Source organism: Polypterus senegalus, chromosome 6, assembly GCF_016835505.1.
Source record: "Polypterus senegalus isolate Bchr_013 chromosome 6, ASM1683550v1, whole genome shotgun sequence".
In the NCBI taxonomy this organism is placed as follows: Eukaryota; Metazoa; Chordata; class Cladistia; order Polypteriformes; family Polypteridae; genus Polypterus; species Polypterus senegalus.
This window is the reverse complement of record NC_053159.1, coordinates 96,807,946-96,830,438: the sequence shown is the minus strand read 5'-3', so window position 1 is coordinate 96,830,438 and position 22,493 is coordinate 96,807,946. Positions and strand designations below refer to the sequence as shown.

At 39.5% G+C, this 22,493-nt stretch overlaps 2 protein-coding genes across 2 annotated transcripts in view; one reads left to right on the top strand and one right to left on the bottom strand.

Moving 5' to 3' along the window:
- Positions 1-1,420: 1,420 nt before the first annotated feature.
- On the bottom strand, positions 1,421-15,414 carry derl2 (derlin 2). The gene is made up of 7 exons (XM_039756591.1): positions 15,260-15,414; positions 13,270-13,335; positions 12,255-12,328; positions 11,504-11,597; positions 9,680-9,875; positions 5,538-5,628; positions 1,421-2,418 (listed from the first exon to the last, which is right to left on the bottom strand). The coding sequence occupies exons 1-7, from the start codon at positions 15,350-15,352 to the stop codon at positions 2,313-2,315; spliced, it is 720 nt and encodes a 239-aa protein (XP_039612525.1). The 5' UTR covers positions 15,353-15,414; the 3' UTR covers positions 1,421-2,312.
- A 192-nt stretch (positions 15,415-15,606) lies between these two features.
- mis12 (MIS12 kinetochore complex component) overlaps positions 15,607-22,493 on the top strand; it is a 19,536-nt gene continuing 12,649 nt past the window's right edge. The window contains exon 1 of the mRNA XM_039756593.1: positions 15,607-15,879. Coding sequence (XP_039612527.1) covers positions 15,858-15,879 — 22 coding nt within the window. The 5' untranslated portion in view covers positions 15,607-15,857. The remainder of the gene's footprint in view (positions 15,880-22,493) is intronic.

Here is a 22,493-nt window from a genome sequence, read left to right as displayed (position 1 = left end):
ATTACCCTGTGCATGAAAATATAATTCAAATTTTACAGTACTCTTAATTCAAATATTCTCATCTCCTTTTTACAAGCTAATTAGTAGCCTTTAACCAATTACTAATGGTAAAATGTTTCAATAGACTTTCACTGTTCATTTTACTTTCTGAACACGGTGGCTCTTGCTCAGTATAAGCTGCAGCAGGGCACATAGCGTTTGTAAATAAAACATAATTCTTAACCATGAGAATTACAGAAAGTCCAATGCACAGTTTGCTATTGCCATTTATCAAATGAACAAATAAAAGTGGTAATAAAGCAGGATATAATTTTACACATAAACACAAGAAATTGCATCCAAATAATTTCATACCCGTGTGCATTTCTGTGTCAATTACCAGACTGTGGTATAAAAAGAATTGGTTAGGTTAAGATGACAGGGAGACACATCAACAATTTAGTAAATGTGATTAGTGAATCTCAGTGTGGTAGACGGCCCCTTCTAACAGACAGAAACAAACGCCAAAGCCCTTTCAGTTTTAATTGGTGGTGTGCTGAATAAATAAACGTGTTAATTCTTTGCTGGCATCATTGTAAAGTATGCAATCTAATGTAAACAGCCTTTAGTATCAAACTCAATTTATGTTTCTTTCTTGAAGTAAATGAGCCGGAATATCCCAACTCTCCTTTCTTTTTCTATCTACATCTTCTTATATAATACGCTACTGTGGCTGTCCATTCGTCTGTCCAGGATTTGAAATCACCTGTAGCTTGCAAACCGTTTGACCTGAAATTTGTTACACATATACTATGTGATGTCTACTGTCCACTTTCAGTGTGATGATTTTTATTCCTCTTTTTATTTTATTGTAGAATCAACTCTCAGTATTGGCCAGCAGCGCGGCCATCCGCCGCCATTCTCATCCCTACCACCTTCACATCTTAAATCATTCTTGAGGCAGATTGAAGATTTAAGTGCCATCTTAAGTGAAAAATTAAAGAAAACGTACTAAGTAATTGCAACACAAACACTGACTTAATCAGTTTTAACACAAAAAGATGCCAAAGAAAAAGGCGGGCCGCTAGGGTGGAGAAAAGAAGGGCTGCTCAGGAAGCAGCAAGCACATCAACCTCTGAGCAAACAAATCCTAAACTTACAGAGAAAGAGGATAAAAACTAGGAATGCTCAAGTCAAGTGTAACATGCAGTGCGCCGTTACTGATTTTTAATATTAAAAGGATAACACTGCAGCAAAAAGGAAATGCGGGATAAACTCAAACAGTAAATACAAAGACAATCTTAAACTCTAATGAATGAAACCTAAAGGCACATTCACACATATGAACATACAAATTAAAGTGAATAAGAAACCTTGGCTGGACAACCAGCGACGGAATTGTGACTTTATGTGACAGAACCTGTAGAGCGTGACAATCTGTTTGAACATATTACTTTTATTTGCACATCAGCCCAGCTGACACCTTTCAGTGAATGGATAACCCCCTGACAAATTAAAATGAGAACATGTTTTAAGCAAAATACACTGGTTAGAAATTACTTAAATTCATAAAATGCAGAAGTAAATTTTTTGTTAAATGTCTTTACACAAAATGCTGGTGTCAACACCTTAAAAAAGCAGTAAAGAGAGGTATAGAATCTCACTAGCTGTTTATTTCCACACTATTGTACATTAGTTTTACAATAATGAAATATAAAATATTCAAAACTTTTATATATAGTTATATACAAATGCAATTTTTCCCCAATCACTTGTGTGCAGCAGCTCTCTTAGTTCACCACCTCAGACATACATGAACATGTTTAAAGTTATCCACTTTGGACAACAACATCTGGTTCTCTGAACAATGAATCAAAAAACAGGTGCCAAATGTTATATCATAGAAAACTGTATGTGGCAACATTCTTTGCATGGAAAATATTTTAGAGGTATTCAGGGAGACTCATTGTGCAGGGACAGAGAACTCTCACATCCGCCTCTTCTTCGCAGTTCTTGGATGAGATCTTGTTAAGGCCACAATTGTTCCCACTAATTCTGTCAGCTTTCACTATACACCATTACAGCCTTCAGCATCCTTCTAATACTGTGGCTGCCATTAAAATGCTGCATTGGTGCTTTTCCACTAGGAATGAAAAAAAAAAAAAACCACATACTACTGACAGCTCTTTACAGTGAAGGAATAATCCATTTATCCGCTCATCCAGTCCATTCTGTCTGAAGCAAAATAAAGAGTACAAACACACAGTATAAAAGGCTCCATGAAAGCATGTTTGATTTTCCCCATTCACTTCTTTTCTTGGTTTTGCAGATAGTTAGCCCCCAAGACGTTGCCCCTCTCCCCATGGAAAGCCTCCAGGCCGTTCTTCAGGGAGGGGGTTATAGTTTGCATCTTCTGCTGGGGCATCAAATAATGCTTTCCTACATGAATAAGCAGAGAACGCAAGTAACAGTCAGAAATAATGAAGCATTCACAGCAATAAGATGCAAGATAGACAAAAGCATGTCTAGAAGACAGAAAAACGTCTCTACCCAATATATTCTAATATATTCGTTTTTGGAAGTACTTTCTATAAATATGAAATAGTTTGATCATATTTGAGTATGCAACGATTAAGTAAAAAGATACATTTCAGCAGCATTCTATATCAGGGGTCGCCAAGTCCAGTCCTGGAGGGCCGCAGTGGCTGCAGGTTTTCATTCTAACCCTTTTCTTAATGAGTGACATGTTTTTGCTGCTAATAAACTTCATTTGAACTCATTTTAATTGACTTGCTATTGAAGACTCAGACCCCTTAATTGTTTCTTTTTCCTTAATGAGACACAAAATGAGCCATCATACAATATCTGAAAATAAAGAAAGATAAAGGTCTCAGGAAAGACACGAAATTAAAGAATGGGTTTAATTAACGACAAGAATTGGCACCTCATTAAGCTGCTGGTTGGAGTGAAATTGGTTGGAGTTTGAGGCCCTGACTTAGTTGGTCTTCTGTTAGCTCTCTTGCTTCATATTTCATTTCTGTTTGGGTGCCATTTAAGGAAAGAAATGAAGCAACTCAGAGGTATAATGAAGGCATTCAGGGGAGCAAATTTTAAAAAAACAATTTAATTAAAATGAATTCACAAGAAGTTAAATTAGCAGCACAAAAAATGGCACTCATTAAAAAAAAGGGTTAGAGTGAAAACCTGCTGCCACAGTGGTACCCCAGGACCGGACTTGGCGACCTCTGCTCTATATCGTGTACTTGAAATAATATGTATGCAATAAATTCATCTATTTAGTATTTGGTACATATAAAATATTCAAAGTTGACTCATTCATTCTCTCACTCACTCATCAACAAGATTGTTTCCCATTTATATAAAAAGCTGAAATTTTGCTGGATGTTACATCATTGGACATCCAGTACAAATCTGCTAGCAAAGGACATCTGAATTTATCAATATTTACAGTTAAACCCCCAGCTTAACAACAGAAAAATTAAATTATGCAAAATCTCAACTAATTTGACTGAAATTTGGTGACATTACAGAAAAAAGAAAATTAGCTAACCCTGGATTTTTTATTTGTTGATACTTATGAATATTATGCTAATGTAATGCTCTGCTCTGCACTTAAAGGTGGCTTTATGCAAACAAAGCATGCAGCAGAAGTGATTAACATCATCCCTAACGATTAGGGTGGACGGACAGACGACTAAAGAGAGGGCGGTTTCCTGCACAGACAAAAAAAAAAAATGTGATCACGTTTACAGTGTAAAGTGAAGTGTGTAATGGAAAGAGAAAGTTCAGTAAAGCTCAAGGAAGATGTAAAGCTCGATGATTAGCAAGTGCACATTAAACCTTGAGTTCTGGTTCCAGACATGGGAGGGGAAGAAAGAGAGAGAGAGAAAGAGAGAGAGAAGTAAAGGTGGAAATTGCATCCTTGGATCCAAGACAACAAGGAAAGACAGAGTAAGTTGAAACTTAATAGGTTATTCACGAGATACTCCATTGTAATATACATTCACATCAACAGACTTTGAAATCCCCCACCCCATCCGTAGAAATCGATTGGATTTACATGCATGTTTGATTACTTTGCATAAGGATGACTCCCCCTCCCCTTGACTTGCTCTCAGAAATTCTTTACATATACATATGCAACTGCGGATTTTAAAGGGGAACCCCAAGTTCACTTAAGTATCCTTCAAAACATAGTACCGGCAGTTAGTTTCTTCCACTTCAATCACAAGAGAAAACAACCTCAAAAAGTAAAATCATTCAAATTATTGCATGGGCCATCTCAATGTGCAGCCAATAAATGTCATTGCTGTTTGTAATAAGTTGAAGTAAAACAAGATTCAGTGTTAGCACTTTATTGTCTATCATAATAATATACACACTGTGATGGATGGCTGGGGACCTTGCCCCACCGGGAGGCTTGGAGAAGCAGGGGATCGGGAGAGGGGCAATTCCTTCCCCAGGACATAAGAGGGCAGCCATCCTGGATTGTGTGGGAGCCACGGAACTAGACCCTGTGGGGATCCGTGGCCACTGCCAGGGGTTGCCCAAAGGACTAAGGAGACAAACCGCAGCACTTCTGCCACACCAGGAAGTGCTGCCGAACCAGGAAGCAGGTATACCCGGAGTGCTTCCGAGTGCCCATGCAGCACTTCTGCCACACCAGGAAGTGCTGCAGGGAAATCATCAGGGAACAACTGGAGCACATCCGGATGCATTATAAAAGGGGCAGCCTCACTCAATTTAAGGAGCCAGAGTCATGTGGAAGAGGATGGAGCTTGTGAGGAGTGGAGTAGAGGCGGCAGAAGAAATAAAGTTAAGAACTGAAAATATTGTCTGCACTGTGTGATATTGTGTGCTGTGAAGAAAAAGAGGAATAAAATGTGTGTGGTTTGGAAATCTGGTGTCTGAGTCTGTCTGTGTCCGGGCTATCTTTTACAAAACTAATTTGACATTATTACTACTAATTAAACACTTTAGTTCAAAGGAATACATTTTCCTATAAAACTGTGTTTTGCAATGACCGTCAACAAAAGCCAAGACATTAGGAAAAGTAGAGATTGAGCTAATGCAGGAATGTTTTACTCATTTTGTACAATGTATATAGCATATTTAAGAGCTTCAGTGAACTAATAATTTTATTATTTGAATGACACCTTTATCCAAGGGGTCTTACAACATTTGAGATAAAGTCGGTTTCATTTCATTTGTTTCTCCAGTTGGAGCACAGGCACATGAAGTGATTTGCTCATGGCCACATAGCATCAGTGAGAGGGTTTGAAAACAGAACCTCAGGGTTTAAAGACCTACGTCCAATGCCTTTTACTACGTCCAATTGCTTGTCGATAATAGTAGTGTTTGGTAAAAAAAAACTACAAATATAGTGCACAGAAAAGTACTTTGCTACTTAGCATTTCTGATACATCTAATTAACTGACAGCACTATAACCGAGGCCAATTGTCTTATGAAATTGCCTGGGTGAATTCAAGTAAAATAGCTCATAATTAATAACAATAAAAATGTTACCAATACTTACAAAATGCTTGGGGTTCGTAACCAACGGCTGCCACCTGGCTGTGCAGGAAACACATCCTCAAGAAAATAATAAATGTGACCAACTGCAATTCCTGCCAAAAAAAGAAAAGTGGCATTACGGTCAAACTCTGCGCTATGTTCATAAAAAAACAGTCAAAAACTAAACTGGACAAGAAAACTTAACAGCCTTGCCACATCATGACAACAAATGCAAGGCGTTTGAAATGAAGAATTCCTGTTGCCATAATATGATATTTACAGGACCTCTACTGAAGGAGATGGGCATGTTGGGGTGGTATTAATAGGGCACTAAGATTTCTACCAGCAGATTTTAAAGGACCCATCCAAATGGCATACCAAGCACTTTTTCATTCCCTGTAATGGATTAAATGCATTATGTGTAATTGCAGTAAAACTAAACATAGATTATAACTCTCATATTATTGGATGCTGGTCACCTAAACAAAATTCCAAATTAAAAAGTACAGTATACATAAATTTATTTCCATCAATAAGATACTCATAAGACAGTTACTTGTTTATAAAGCAAATTAACTTATATAAAATGTCCTTCACTGGTAACTTTTAAACATATTATTGTTAAATTAGAAAACTTGTGTCTGTTAATGTAAATGTGTGTACAAGGTACGAAGCTAAAATAAAAGGAAATGACTGAAAATTTTCTAAATCAGGGCTGTCCAGTCCTGGTAGGCTGCAGTGGCTGCAGGTTTTCATTCTAACCGTCTTCTTAATTAGTGAGCCATTTTTGCTGCTAATTAACTTGTTTTGCCTTAGTTTTATTTGACATGACTCAGACCCCTTAGTTGTTTCTTTTTCCTTAACGAGCAGCCAAACAATAATGAAACTCAAAACAAGCTGCCCTGTGACCAGCTAACCTGGAAATAAAGAAAGGTGAAGGTCTCGATCATGTTGGTCTGCTTAGGTCACCAAAACATCTTGACGGTGGTCTTAGAAAAAACAAAAAATCAACAGTCTGCTGTGGCAGAATGAGGGCAGCAACAAGTCATGATATACAAGAACGGATTTAATTAACAACAAGAATTGGCTTCTCATTAAGTAATTGGAGTGAAATTGGCTGGAGTTTGATGTTCCAATTTAGCTGGTCATCTGTTGGCTCGTTTCACATCTCATTTCTGTTTGGCTGCCATTTAATGGAAAAACAAATAAATTCAGAGGACTGAATCCTTAAAAACAGGGCTATTAACATTAAGGGAAATTAGTTAATTCCCCTCCTCGAACCGCCACCTTATCGTGGTGGAGGGGTTTGCGTGTCCCAATGATTCCAGGAGCTCTGTTTTCCGGGGCTTTATGCCCCTGGTAGGGTCACCCAAGGCAAACTGTGAGACCTGGAAGGGCGTGATTGGGAGGAATGGCCCCAAGCCCAACCGATCTGAACCCGAGCGGTGTTTTGTTATTGGACTTCTGTGCTCATTATGGATTGTCCATAATGAACACCATGTTCAAGCATAGGGGTGTTCATTTGTGCACCTGGCACCAGGACACCCTAGGCCTCAGTTCAATGATCGACTTCCTGGTAGTGTCGTCGGACTTGTGGCCATATGTCTTGGACACTCGGGTGAAGAGAGGGGCGGAGCTGTCAACTGATCACCACCTGGTGGCGAGTTGGCTCCAATGGTGAGGGAGGATGCCAGTCAGGCCTGGTAGGCCCAAACGTGCTGTGAGGGTCTGCTGGGAACGTCTGGCAGAGTCCCCTGTCAGAAGTAGCTTCAACTCCCACCTCTGGCAGAACTTCGACCACATCCCGAGGAAGGTGGGGGACATTGAGTCTGAATGGGCCATGTTCCGTGCCTCTATTGTTGAGACAGCTGACCGGAGCTTTGGCCGTAAGATGGTCGGTGCCTGTTGTGGCGGCAATCCCCGAAACTGTTGGTGGACATTGGCGGTAAGGGATGCGTCAACCTGAAGAAGGAGTCCTACAGGGCCTTTTTGTCCTGTGGGACTTTGGAGGCAGCTAATAGGTACCGGCAGGCCACACAGAATGCGGCTTCGGCGGTTGCTGAGGCAAAAACTCGGGCGTGGGAGGAGTTTGGGGAGGCCATGGAAAACAACTTCCGGACGGTTTTGAGGAGATTTTGGTCCACCATCCGGTGTCTCAGGAGGGGGAAGCAGTGCAGTGTCAACACTGTATGTGGTGGGGCTGGTCCGCTGCTGACCTCAACTCGGGACGTTTTGGGTCGGAAGTACTTCGAAGACCTCCTCAATCCCACTAACATGCCTTCCAATGAGGAAGCAGAGCCTGGGGACTCGGAGGCAACTCCCCCATCTCTGGGACTGAGGTCACCGAAGTGGTCAAAAAATTCCTTGGTACAGGGCCCAGGGGGTGGATGAGATACGCCCGGAGTTCCTCAAAGCTCTGGATGTTGTTGGTTGACACTCCTCTGCAACATTGCATGGACATCAGGGACAATGCCTCTGGATTGGCAGACTGGGGTGGTGGTCCCCTGTTTACGAAAGGGGACCGGAGGGTGTGTTCCAACTACCGAGGGATCACACTCCTCAGCCTCCCTGGAAAAATCTATTTGGGGGTCCTTGAGAGGAGGGTCCGTCAGATAGTTGAACCTCGGATTCAGGAGGAACAGTGTGGTTTTCGTCCTGGTTGCGGAACAGTGGACCAGCTCTACACTCTCAGCAGGGTCCTGGAGGGTGCATAGGAGTTTGCCCAACCAGTCAACATGTGTTTTGTGGACTTGGAAAGGGTGTTCGACCATGTCCCTCTGGGAATCCTGTAGGGGGTGCTCCGAGAGTATGGGGTACCGGACCCCCTGATAAGGGCTGTTCGGTCCCTGTACAACTGGTGTCAGAGCTTGGTCCGCATTGCTGGCAGTAAGTCGAACCAGTTTCCAGTGAGAGTTGGACTCTGCCAGGGCTACCCTTTGTCACCGATTCTGTTCATAATTTTTATGGACAGAATTTCTAAGTGCAGCCAGGATGTTGAGGGGGTCCGGTTTGGTGGGCTTAGGATTGGGTCACCGTTTTTTGCAGATGATGTTGTCCCGTTTGCTTCATCAGGCCGTGATATTCAGCTCTCTCTGGACCAGTTCGCAGCCGAGTCCTCAGCCGGAAAAGGATAGAGCGCCCTCTAGGGTTTGTTAGCAAGATCCTGTCCCAAGTGGAGGAGTTCAAGTATCTCGGGGTCTTGTTCACGAGTGAGGGAAGAATGGAGAGGGAGATCGACAGGCGGATCGGTGCAGCGTCCGCAGTGATACAGGCTCTGCATCGGTCTGTCGTGGTGAAAAAGGAGTTGAGCCGTAAGGCAAAGCTCTCAATTTACCAGTCGATCTACGTTCCTACCCTCACCTATGGCCATGAGCTATGGGTAGTGACCGAAAGAACGAGATCGCGAATACAAGTGGCTGAAATGAGTTTCCACCACAGGGTGTCTGGGCTTTCCCTTAAAGATAGGGTGAGAAGCTCAGTCACCTGGGAGGGGCTCAGATTAGAGCCACTGCTCCTCCGCATCGAGTCAGATGAGGTGGCTCGGGCATCTGATCAGGATGCCTCCTGGATATCTCCCTGGTGATGTATTCTGAACACGTCTAACCGGGAGGAGGCCCCAGGGAAGACCAAGGACACGCTGGAGGGACTATGTCTCTCGGCTGGCCTGGGCATGCCTCAGGATTCCCCCAGAGGAGCTAGAAGAAGTGGCCGGGGAGAGGGAAGTCTGAGCATCTCTGCTCAAGCTGCTGCCCCTGTGACCCGATCTCGGATAAGCAGAAGAGGATGGATGGATGGATGAAATTAATTAATTAGCAGTGAAAACTGCTCGCTGATTAAGAAAAGGGTTGAATGAATTAATGAAAACCTGCAGCCATTGCAGCCCACCAGGACTGGAGTTGTACACCCCTGTTCTAAAGGATTAAAAATGAGGAATGTTCAGATGTAACTAAAATGAAGTTAGGCAGAGGGTAAGGCAGCCTAGTGAGAGAAAAGACTGGGCCCAGAGAGCAGGTATCCTTAACTGAAACATAGCAATAAATGACAAATTCATGTGAAGAACTAACATTTTGTTAAAATATACTACATTTGCAAATAAAACATTACAACTTTCACCATTCATACTTGGTTAGCAGACTGACAGATTACTAAACAAAACAACATTACCCAAGAAGTCAACAATGATGGAGTTTCCTAGAAGAAGTGAAAATCCCATGAGGACCCAGGGAAGAAACGGGGCCTCAAAGTTTAGCAACCCAAAGAAGTTCATGCGTACAAAGGGATTTCTTCGACTCCACACATAAACTAGCATGATAGTAAAGGCCTGACCAAGGAAGACCAAGCTTACAAATAAGCCAAATAACTGACAAGCAGTCAAGGAAATTTAAAAAAATGATCATTAACTGTGGTAGAAGTCTAATTATCCAAGAATGTAGGTGAAGCCAGAACACTTGAGCATCACAATACCTTAAGTAAAAAGTATTAGATTTTAACTAATAGTTGATATACAAGATTGTATGTTGTTTCAGGTTAACCGAATGAAAAACAACATGAATTCTTCAAAGAAATATAAGCATTAATCTATTACAAGAACAGAATTAAGACCAAAAGATCTTAATACCTGAACTACAAGGTGGAAACTTGTCTCTCTTCTTGACTCTCATGTACTAAGACTGCTCTAAAACTTTTTTTAAGCATACATAAAGTATAAATTCCATTTTCAGGTATTGGGTATTGTCTCAAAAAAAAAAACACTGAATGAACTAATAACTATATATACTGCTCAAAAAAATAAAGGAACACTTTTTAATCAGAGTATAGCATCAAGTCAATGAAACTTCTGGGATATTGATCTGGTCAGTTAAGTAGCAGATGGGGTTGTTAATCAGTTTCAGCTGCTTTGGTGTTAATGAAATTAACAACAGGTGCACTAGAGGGGCAACAATGAGATGACCCCAAAACATGAATAGTTTAACAGGTGGAGGCCACTGACATGTTTCCCTCCTCATCTTATCTGGCTGTTTTTTCACTAGTTTTGCATTTGGCTACGGTCAGTGTCACTACTGGTAGCATGAGGCGATACCTGGACCCTACAGAGATTGCACAGGTAGTCCATCTTCTCCAGGATGGCACATCAATACGTGCCATTGCCAGAAGGTTTGCTCTGTCTCCCAGCATAGTCTCAATGGCAAGGAGGTAATTCCAGGAAACAGGCAGTTACTTTAGGAGAGCTGGACAGGGCCAAAGAATCTCCTTAACCCATCAGCAGGACCAGTATCTGTTCCTTTGGGCAAGGAGAGACATGATGAGCACTGCCAGAGCCCTACAAAATGACATCCAGCAGGCCACTGGTGTGAATATCTCTGACCAAACAATCAGAAACAGACCTAATGAGGGTGGCCTAGGGGCCCGACATCCTGTAGAGGCCCTGTGCTCAATGCCTGGCACCATGGAGCTCGATTGGCATTTGCCACTGAATACCAGATTTGGCAGGTCTACCACTGGTGCACTGTGCTTTTCAAAGATGAGAGCAGGTTCACCCTAAGCACATGTGACAGACATGAAAGGGTCTGGAGAAGCCGCGAAGAATGTTATGCTGCTCGTAACATTGTTCTGCATGACTGGTTTGGTTGTGCGTCAGTGATGGTCTGGGGAGGCATGTCCATGGAGGGACACACAGACCTCTACAGGGTAGACAACGGCACCTTGACTGCCATTAGGTATCTGAATGAAATCCTTGGACCCACTGTCAGACCCTATGCTGGTGCTGTAGGTCCTTAGCTCCTCCTGGTGCACGACAATGAGTATGAAGGTAGTTCCTGGAGGATGAAGGAATTGATACCATTTACTGGCCCCCATGCTCGCTTGACCTAAATCCCATAAAACACCTCTGGGACATTATGTTTTGGTCCATGTGATGCCAGCAGGACCAAATAACAGAGGCTTGCAAATTTTGCAGAAATGTAGTAGACATTACACACAAAAGGATACAGTCATTAATGTTCCACCAAAGAGGAACATGAAGATGAAATCAGCTGTACGCCCTCTAAAGGACCCTTCCTCTAGCATTCGGCAATACCGGTATCTGAATACCTTCAAGTCAAGGATTTGAATTAGTTTGTAGCTGATCTGGAAAATTGATGTTCACACCTGAAATGCAAGAAGGCAAACTGTCTCCGAACTTTCACTTTTAAGTCAGCCTTAACACCATTCTCGAATTATAAATAAAAGCTTCTATTGTATCCACTTTAAAAGCAAAGTGAACGCACAGCAGATCTTAGCTGTATTTATTGCTGACAAATTAACATTGAACCAATTAAGGAGAAACACATGTAGGAACTACATCCTATACTAAGTACTTACAATTACTTCTGATCTTGTTTTTATCATAAAAAGATGAAATTCTGCCAGAACATAACCAATCTTCTCTCATTGAACTATTAAGGACTTTAATCAGTCACCCCACAATGTGGCATATTATTTTGGTTTTCACATATGTGTGCAAAATTAAGCACTAAATGAAAGCAACATGCAACAAAACTGTTTTATACTTATTACTTAAACAGCATTGTGGGTACTCCATTTTAGAGCCTTATTTCACAATTGGATGAAATATGTCAATAAGGTTTGGAAGCAGTAGAATTTTTTTTTATCAATTTCTTGAGTAAAATGATCTCTATAAAGATACAGAAATAAAGTAATGAAGATTTAATTTGTACCTTCCCCTTCTGAAAAAGGATACAGAAAAATCATATTAAATAAAAAGTTAAATCCAACAGGTCCAAAAAACAGGAAATTTGTAATAAGCCGCCATATCTAAAAGAAAAAAGAAAAAATATTATTGCTTGCTATGTTTGAAGCTTTAATGCATGTGCTGCATTTCTCTGGGGTTTTACTATTTATCATATGGGTTTAGTGGTATGCTAAGCACTTGGGCACAAGAAATAATTTTTATATATTTTCCCCTTGATCTACTAAGTAAGCTTTCCAACCTCTGCCTGCACAATTTCCTAACACACAGACTACATGCCAAGGAAAATACAATGCACTGCATACATCTTGATCCTGGTACAGACAATGTTATGCACACAAGAACTACTGTATTTACAGTGCCCGATATGTAGGCTAACTGAAATATTTAATCAAAATCACTCTTTCACTCTAGGACAACTCGATGCAACTTTATTTACACCATTAAGCAGTAGAACATTTCAGATTAGAGACAGAATTTCTGGGCCTTAACCAAACTCACTATGGACAAGTTACAGCCTTTTTGTACGAATGAAAACTATGAAAATATCTCAGAATGCATGAGCATTACATCATTATCTGGAAAAAAAATTTTGTTAACATATCTTAACATGATATTCTCAAACACTTGCATAACCCAATTCAGGATTGTGAAATGTCAAAGTGTATGAGTTGAGCATCAGACACAAAGGAGAAAACCGGTCCATTTCAGGGCCCAACCACACGACCAGTTTGAGATCACCAATTGGGGGATGAGAGAGGAAAACTCAGTCAGATATAAGGAGATGGTGAAAACTCCACAAAGACATTAAGTGAGCATGGAATATGAATCCAGGATGCTGGATCCAAGAGGAAAAAGGCAACCACTGTGTCAATGTAGCTCTTAGTAATTATAATCAGGCCCACTGTGACTACTGTTTTTATATTTTCAAATCATTGTTAAAACTTGATAAAAAGTATGAATTAGGTAAATGAGCTAATAAAATGAGCATAAAACCACGTCTTACCTGGAACTTTGAAAATATTAAATCAGGGTTGAAGTAAAGCTGAAATGGAGTGATAATCTCTAATTGCTGAAAAGAAAAAAACTGATGAGGATAAAACACTAAAAGATGCAGCACAATGCAAAGCCAATCACAGGACAGGTGTATAATCAAAGCATGTAACACAAATATGCACAACATCTTCACAACACAGGTTTGTAACTCTCAATGAGTGGTCACTTTCTGTACAGACGCATATCTACTATCTAGAAATTCCCACAAGAAGAAAAACAAGAGACACAGGACCAGTGAATCCAAGGTATCCCATACTTGTTGCAAATTAGAAGGTATGGGGTCTCTCTCTGCTCCACATAGTTTGCTCCTTGGCATTCCACAAATGTCTTAAAAGTGACACCTTTGCTTTACAATTAATCACTGCCACATTTCTTGGCCGATTACATCTTATTATAGTATATACATGACATTATCTATGACAAAAAAACTCAATTTGCCCATTCACAGAAGCATGCAACGTTGATATTCATATATCCTGAGGTATTCAAACATTGCTCTGCTTGTACAGAGAGACATGGTGTGTGCTGTAAAACATATGCTATGCTATGATAATGCTACCTCCTCCCAAGTCTATTTTGCACTTTCTGAAGGAAAATGGACTGGAAGAGATTTCGCAATATTTTGTAATCAAACCTTAGCATAAAACAGCAGGAACCAGGATTCAACAAAATAGGCATTATTTTTCCAGTGCTGTACATATTGTGTTCATTGGCCAACAGCAAAACACACCTTCTGATTTCTTGTTAAAAACACTGAGATTTATTAAATCATTTGCTGCCATAACCCTTTCAAGCAAGTTGTGTTATCTTATGTGACTATAACAACACTATTATTGTAGTTGTCTTTCAGAGGACTTTCTGCATTTTTGTTTTTTTTTTTTAAATTATGGCCCATTTTCGATTCACCTGTTACCCTATTTCAAGTTGATCTTCCCAACAGAATCACTAGCATGGGAATTTTGCGTTCAAGCGCACCTGGCTCATTGGTTCCACTGAACTGCACACACATGTGACCTACTGGTATCAGCCTACATAATGTCAAATGCACTATCCACATATTAATCGCAGTGACTAACTAAAGTCAAACATGTAGAAAAAGCAATACAGTGGGCACTAAGATAACTACCAGAAGCAAACTGTACTTGAAATCTATAAGGGAATAACAGCCTCTATAGTAGTATTAAATGCAGCAAAGCAACCCATTATGAATAAGGTAGGGGTCATAAATCCAAACTGCAACATTTTGTAAATGACTTCATATCCTGCTCACCTTTTGCTAAAATTTTAAATGAATCAACTTCAAGATAAAATGGAACACTGAAAAGGTGGAAAGAGGCCATGACCATGTAAAAGTGAGACTGTCATTTGATTTGATGCAAATACCATAGAGACGTTGGCAGAAGACTCTAAATAACAAACTTGATTCTCTATGAAGCTGAAAACTAATAAATGTAGCTGTTAGGAGCAAGTTTTTTATTTAATTTTGCACCGTTAACACCCTAGATGAGGTGTGATTTCCTAGATTTCCACTAGATGTGTATATTCATTTAACACGATTGCTTTCTTTGATGGCTATTCTGATATCTGCTAGATGAAAGTGGCTGCAGAGATTTCGTGGAACAAGACACTGACAACTATATCAAGACAGCAAGCAAATACTGAGTTGACATATTTTTTTATTCTAAGTTCCTTTTCGGGAAAAAGGTCAATATTCCCCACTCTTTCACTCGGGTTCATTTATTTGAATCTGGAAGTACTGAATTGGTCAGACAGGCCATCAATCCATTTATTGCTTTTTTCATGAAACAAATAATTATAACGTATAGTATAAAATGAACCACCTTAAAAAAGATGCACACCCGACCAGTCAATACATCTGACATCTTTGATTTGTACCAACTCATACAAAAATCAAGACCGGCAAATAATGAGTCACTTACCACAGCAGCAGTTGTGACCACACAGGCTGTGGTGTAGGCTCTAGTAACAATTGGAATCTGTAGATACTCCTGGCGAAGAGTCTGATAAGCCATTTCCAAACTAATACTCCACTCTTCCGCCACTCTTCGACGTGTCTAAGGAGGTGGGTCATAGAGCCAGGGCGTAAAGAACGACACAAGCGCTTTCATTTCATTTGTCGTGAGGTTCGACTTCTCTCTATATGATTGGTTTAACCAACACGTCAGTTAAACTAAATGGGCGGGGTTTTGTAGTCTGGCAATCACCGATTGGTGTAAGAAGAAAATCCTGACGCCTCAGAGGAAAAAAAACTTTCCTCTCCAGTGTACTGACGTTTCGGCAGACGTTGTACGCCCATTTTAAAGTTCACGAGTAATGATTCGCCAATTTCCATACAAGGGCGAGTCCTGTTTGCTAAAAGCTGCATTAGAAGGGTCTTACCCGAAATGGTAATTAATGTGTCGATAATCTGTTGGATTGGCATTGTGTTTACTAGTAGCGGATTCGTTCACGGAGCACGTGTACGTCTAGAAGAGGAAGTTAACCAAAGGAAGAAGCAGAGGGCGGGAGATTTCGAAAATGGCGGAGTCTAGTGACCAAGGTAAACATTGCCTTTTTTGCCTGAAAGGAACTACATTGTCTTATGGAATGTCATTTTGTAAATCGAATTGAATTAAAATAATATTCAAGATCCGTGATGCATTGCTTCTTTAAAAATTTACCGCTGGAGCAAAAGCAATCTATTAGTTGGTATTCTGTTCAGCAGATGGTGGTACGTTTTTACGAGCGTACAAAAAAATGCAAAGTAAAAGGAGCAAATAAATTTGCCAAATTCTTTGGGCAAAACACTGGTGACGTAACAGCTTTTAGGTGTATTGGGCAGTTTTCACATTATGTCATAAAATTGTTAGCATATTGTAACGTCAGGGGTGTTGGCTGGACTTCTAGCATGCCCTACGAGGCTGAGGACTTTAAACAGGATGTTTTAAATTTTTCGTTCTGAATGTAGTAGAGCATGGCAATAATGGTTGTTTTGACTTCTGATGTGTTTATGCCGTAAATGTTTAATAAAGTTTCCACTGCCTACCGTCACTTAGAGGTGCTGCGTCCTGTCCCACATGAGCCCGTGTGACAAGTGCAATGGAAATGGTTGAGCTGAGAATATTGCTTGGTGTAGTACTTCAGTGGACCACGTCAAAAGAAATGACTGTAAATAATGAAAAATGTGGTTTATAATAAATATTGGGAAGGAGGTATTGCGGTGGATAACGAATAAGATAACTTCCATTGTTAGTTCTTTCTGATGATTAGTTATACTATATAATGAAAAGGGACTGCAGAGCAACAGTTGAAGGAGGATAACGGAGAATATTAAAGAGAGTAGCATAAAAAGGTGAGAATATTTAAGTGGCACGGCAAACCAAAAGATGTTGGACAATTACTCCACCGTCAATGGGAAAGCTGTTTAAAAAAATAATAATAAAATTTATTGATTTCAAGTAACGGATTTTAGACCAAAAATGCAGACTTGAATGTAGTGGTTTGTAATATATTGTACTTTAAGTGTAATGGAGTAAAGTAGAATGTAATAGAATATTATAGATTGTTTTTATGTATTTTAATTATATGTAAATATAGTATACTTTCCAAAAAATGCCTTTGCATGTAATTACGACTAAATGGCTCTTCTTTTGTAAACTGAGTGTGTTTTTCTGTATAATATGTAAAACGAGTACTAAAGTGTTATTTCTGCATAAATTACCCCTACTGTTATTTACTTTTTGTAACTTTGGTTAGTTGATATTCTATATATTGAAGACGGTTATAGTTTACTATAATGTTAGGGTTTAATCACTACCACCATACAGTATCTCCCATCCTAACCCCCTCAGGCTTGGTGTGGTCTAGAGGGTTGTAGTGGCTACAGGTTTTTGTTCCAGTTTCTTATTGAGAAGTCAATATTTGGTATTGAAGTACTTCTTGCCCAAGTGACATTTTTGGGCTTCATTTTAATGATCCCAGCTTGGTAAGATTCCACACCCTTAATTACTTATTTTAGTCTTCAAATCGTTCACTGTTTTTATTTGCTCTTTATTAGAAAAATGATGCCAATGGCAAAGGAAGAAGCAGGTTTCAATCCATTTACACCCATATGTCGAACTGGTTAAAAAAAAAAATATTTGGAAGGAAATATAAAAAAGTAAAGGACTAAAAATTATGCATCTGCTTTAGACTACAGTGCATTTGGATGATTTCCTTAAGGTGGAGACCTATGGTGTATGAGTGACTAAACATTGCAGAATGGAAAAACTAACAAGCCATACAAGTAAATAAAATAATTTAGGATTGATTTTTCTATCCTGCCTTGCAGGAGCGATTATTGTAGAGTCATTGTCTAAACCAGGCATGTCAAACTCACTACCATTGGTGGGCCGCTTCGACTGCCATACGTGCGTTGGCAGGCCGCACTGTACCAAATACTATTATACAAAGTTACTGTAGCTTTCTTTCTAATACTGAACTTAAAAAAATGTAACACAAAGTTTAAAGAAAAGCAATTTATTTCCATACAATCTCCTTACAACAGCATACAATTAGAGTCTTATCCTCTTAGCTAGGTCCTTGTATAGGAGTCTTTCAGTCTGAGATCTCTTGTTAGTAACCAGTTTGTCAATATCGGGCTTGACATCTTGTGTAGCTGCAACTTTTATGAGGGATGAAAGGTGCTCGACAGTAAGTCTTGAGCGATGTGGGGTTTTGGTAGCTTTCATTAACGAAAACAATTGCTCACAAAGGTAAGTGCTTCTGAACATAGACAGTACTCTCAGTGCCAACTTATAGATCTGCACATACAAGGGTGGCAGGTAAGCATACAACCCTGGCACACCAACTTCGTTGTGTTTTGCCTTCAGAATTGAATCTGACTGCAGTTCAATCAATTACATTTGGATATTCTCAGGTGCATTCTCAATATAAGAGTATAGTGACGTAAACAGCAGTCCTGTTCATGTGAACTGAAATCACGAAAACGCTCACTGAATTCATTGTTCAGTAATTCAAGTTGGAAACCAAATCTTTCAAAAATCAAATTTTACTTTACTAAGTTTACTTCAAAGTTTGTATTGTAAAATAAGCCATTACGCAAAAAGCCTCCTGACCTACACTAATTTTACAAACTCAAAATCACAAAAATTTGTTAATAAACAACTTACCAACTTCTCGTGTCCACTTCAGATCTTCATCTGTAGACTGCACTAACTTTTCGTTTATACTACTAGCACAAAATTACATAAAATTAGAGCAAAAAAACTGAAAATATGTGAGCTATTACTACTCGTGATGGTCAGTTCTGCCTAGTGGCCAGTCTCCGCAGCCCAGCCAGTAGTGTAGCCTGCCAGGAAGTAAGAAAAGTCAATAAGTAACGCCGAAGATGCAGAATGCTTCAATTACAAATGATAGTAATCATTTTGTACAAGTTTTAATGCTAACTAGGATCTGAGATGCAGGCTGCACAGATTTCTGTAGCGGCCCGTGTGTTTGACATGCGTGGTCTAAACCACAATGCAGGGTGACTATGATGTGCAACTCTGGTGTTTGCTTCCTCTGCTTTAAGAACTGCACAAGTTGCTTCCTTGAGATTTGCAGTCTTCTGAGAATGTACACTAATTTATACTTTGCTCCACATTAAATTCTGTCACCTACTGTACAAGAGAAGTTCTAGAGTGTTCAATTAATCAGTCCAGAGACCAGTGTTATGAAAAGGGATGTTGATGAAGTAATGATTGTAATTTGCTAAATCCTTCTTTGTGATGCACTGTACAACATAAATTACTGTAAGCACCTTTTGAGTTTAATATTTAATTGTAAATCACAGCTGAGATGAACTCTGCACATATTTTAGGAACATTTTTCATCATTTAGTCAGCTCTGTGACAAAAATTAGACATAAAATCACACATCTAGGCCAAATGCTTGCGTGATGATACATGTGTAGTAGTAATAATAAACTTGCAGGGTAAATGCTATATAGAAAGACAGTCTGTGATTTTACTATCACACTTACAAATGAAAATTCATAAACCAATTAATTTTAATGGGTTTATATATATATATATTTTTTTTTGTGTGGCCTGTTAACAGCAAGTGTGTTTTTCCTTCAGCCCTCTCCAGGCATTTGTACTGGATTTCTTGCTCTTATTGGTGACAATGAGAATTTTTTGGTTTATTTTGGTCCAAGAGATATTCTTTTGGTTGTTACCAACCTAATTCCAAAGATGTAGTTTAACTGGCTGCTCTCATTTGAGTGAGTGTGAACATGTGTGTGCTCAATTCAATTTATCCTTGTGCCCATCAATGAGTACAGGCTTAGAGTGCCTGTATATATTTCTAAATATAATAAAAAGGCAATACTAAACTGCATGACCAAACAACATTTACTATATATATATATATAGATATATATATAAGTGTTTAATAGACAATAATATGGAGGCTATGTAAGAAACATGGTAAGTTCAAGCTAGCAAAAGATATGTCCAATTGCCATTTTTCTTTTTGTCTCTAGAATTGTCAATTAATAGGATTCTCCTAAAGAAAAATGTTGTTGCAGTATGATTTGATATTTTCTAACAAGCAAAGTCACAGTTCTTGTAACCAAATGGAGGCCATCTGACAACCTCCTCCACACTTTTTCAAACATTTTTACAATAACACATACTACATACACAACTTGCATCCCAGCTGGGTCTGATTTCTGCCTAGTGCCTACTGCCAAAGAAAAACCCTGATTCCCTTGGCCATAGGACAGAAAAAATGGGTGGTAATTTGGTGTTGTATAAGATTTTAAAATCTAATAATTGAAAAATATCCTTGGTAAAAAAATGCCTTAATTTTTGATCAACATGAATGTATGTTGTGTCAGTCTAAAATGAGTGAAAATGGCATAAACATGGTTATAAGTGCAATGTAAAACAATATACCAAATTGTGGGCAACTAGTTATTCTTTAATCCTTTCTGAAAATCCATCTACTTAAGTTTGTAGGGGGCAGAGCATGTTTCAGTAACACTGGAGGCAAAAACCATATCTGTATGGGGCATCTTGAACAATTATTTGTTTGGCATATTTTGCTCAACATGCAATTTAAACTTGCAATGTAAAAAAAATAAAAGATGGATTTAAACTTTTATCCTCCCAAAAAAAGCTTTACGAGGGAGGTCTGCCAAAAATCTTAAGGGAAAAGGGTGGAGAGGGTGGGATAATTATGTCTTACTTGAAGCACTGGCTAGTGTGTGTGTGTTCCTAATGGAAAAAATGAATCAATCCAAATGACATGCTTAACTTTAACAAACCTGGTAAATTTAAATATACGTTCCAGCAGCACATAAATATATAGGCAGTGTCTTCTGCAACAATGTACTCTCATTCCATCCACTTACACTGAACCTGGGAAAGTAATGCTTACAAGTGAATTAGTTAATATATATATATATAATATATAAAAGGCAAAGCCCTCACTCACTCACTGACTCATCACTAATTCTCCAACTTCCCGTGTGGGTGGAAGGCTGAAATTTGGCAGGTTCATTCCTTACAGCTTCCTTACAAAAGTTGGGCAGGTTTTATATCGAAATTCTACGCGTAATGGTCATAACTGGAAGCTGTTTTTCTCCATTTACTGTAATGGAGATGAGCTTGAACGCCGCGGGGGCGGAGTTTCGTGTGACATCATCACGCCTCCACGTAATCACGCAGTACATAGAAAACCAGGAAGACCTCCAAAAGCGCTGAAGAAAACATGCATTATATAATTGAGAAGGCAGCTAAACAATAAGAAGCGGCGAGTGACATATACAACCATATTCATGAGTTCTGCTACTGAAACAAAGCACGATGTAAACCTACACTTTAAATTAAGTTCATAGACAGGCTGCGCTGGCGTTTGTAATTTAGTGCCTGCCCATATAAGGCCGTCCGTCAGCGGCAATCCAATAGCAAACTCCACTAAATATTCACGGGTTAAGGACTGTGCTTATGCAGAGGAAGATGAGATGGTCAGGGTGGTGTTTGACACAAACTCAGCGAAACTGCGAGAGAAAGTTTTAAGTGCCAGGACTAAGGTAACATTAAATACAGCCATGGACATAGCACGAGATGGCACCAGCACAGCTGGGAAACTTCGATGCATGTACACCGCGGCTCACGTGAACTGACGAGTGCACAGATAAAAGCAACAGTTCCAAAGAGCTGAACAAAACGAATTACACAATTGAAAAGGCAGCAAAAATATGAAGCGCCTGATACATACAAGCATATTCATAAATCCAGCTACTGCGGAAACAAAGCACACGGTGGAAAAAGTCAATGTCCCGCTAAAGGAAGACAGTGTAAAAAACCCGTGCATGCAGTGTGTCAGGTCTCAGATAAAGAAGAAGACGAGCTGTTTATTGATGCAGTAAGAAACGAATCGATGAATGAAACCTGTCATCTTTACAACGATTGACAAACACGGAATGTAACTTGAACACAACACATCCTACAAATACGAACCTGATTGAAAGAAATAATGATAATCAAATCCTTGATGACAGCAACACTCAGTAACACTCACAAAACAAATACTGTATATTGACAGTCATGTTACGTTATTTTTAAAATGTTCCCTTTTCTTTTCTAGCTTTTTAACACACTACTTCTCCGCTGATACGCTGGTATATATATATGTATATATATATCCCGATCTACATACTCGAATAATGGATACTTTATTCGCCATCAATGATTGTTTTGGTAAAGCCATACTCAGTGTATTCATTAGATGAACGGTAAAAAAGTAAGAGCGAGGGAGGATGACTTATTGAGGCATGCAGGCTGTAGTGCGTCAACTCTATCTGAATTGCTCGATCACATTTGAAAAAATATATCTTTTCAAGTTCTATTTAGTCCATATGTGTCAAACTCAAGGGCGCGGGCCACATCCGCCCGTGTAATTATATCCGCCCGAGATCATTTTATATACTGTATTATTGTTATTAATGGCCCGGTATATGAAGCGCTGGTAACACAATAAACTACAGATCCCATAATGCAGCGCTTCAGCTGCCTTGCCAACACTTACGCGTTAATCAAGTCTAGCTTATGATGCTGCAAGTTATTGCGAAGCTAGCTCACGATGCTGAAGAGAAAAGTTGATTCTGAAAATAGAGCCTTTAAAACC

What these genes read in the sequence shown, in the direction of transcription:
- derl2 (XM_039756591.1), bottom strand. Translation starts at nt 15,352, where the DNA reads ATGGCTTATCAGACTCTTCGCCAGGAGTATCTACAGATTCCAATTGTT. An exon ending in TAATATTTTCAAAGTTCCAG is followed by an intron (nt 12,329 to 13,269) that starts GTAAGACGTGGT and finishes TTTTTCTTTTAG; the next exon opens with ATATGGCGGCTTATTACAAA. An exon ending in TTATTTAATATGATTTTTCT is followed by an intron (nt 11,598 to 12,254) that starts GTATCCTTTTTC and finishes GAAGGTATTCAG; the next exon opens with ATACCGGTATTGCCGAATGC.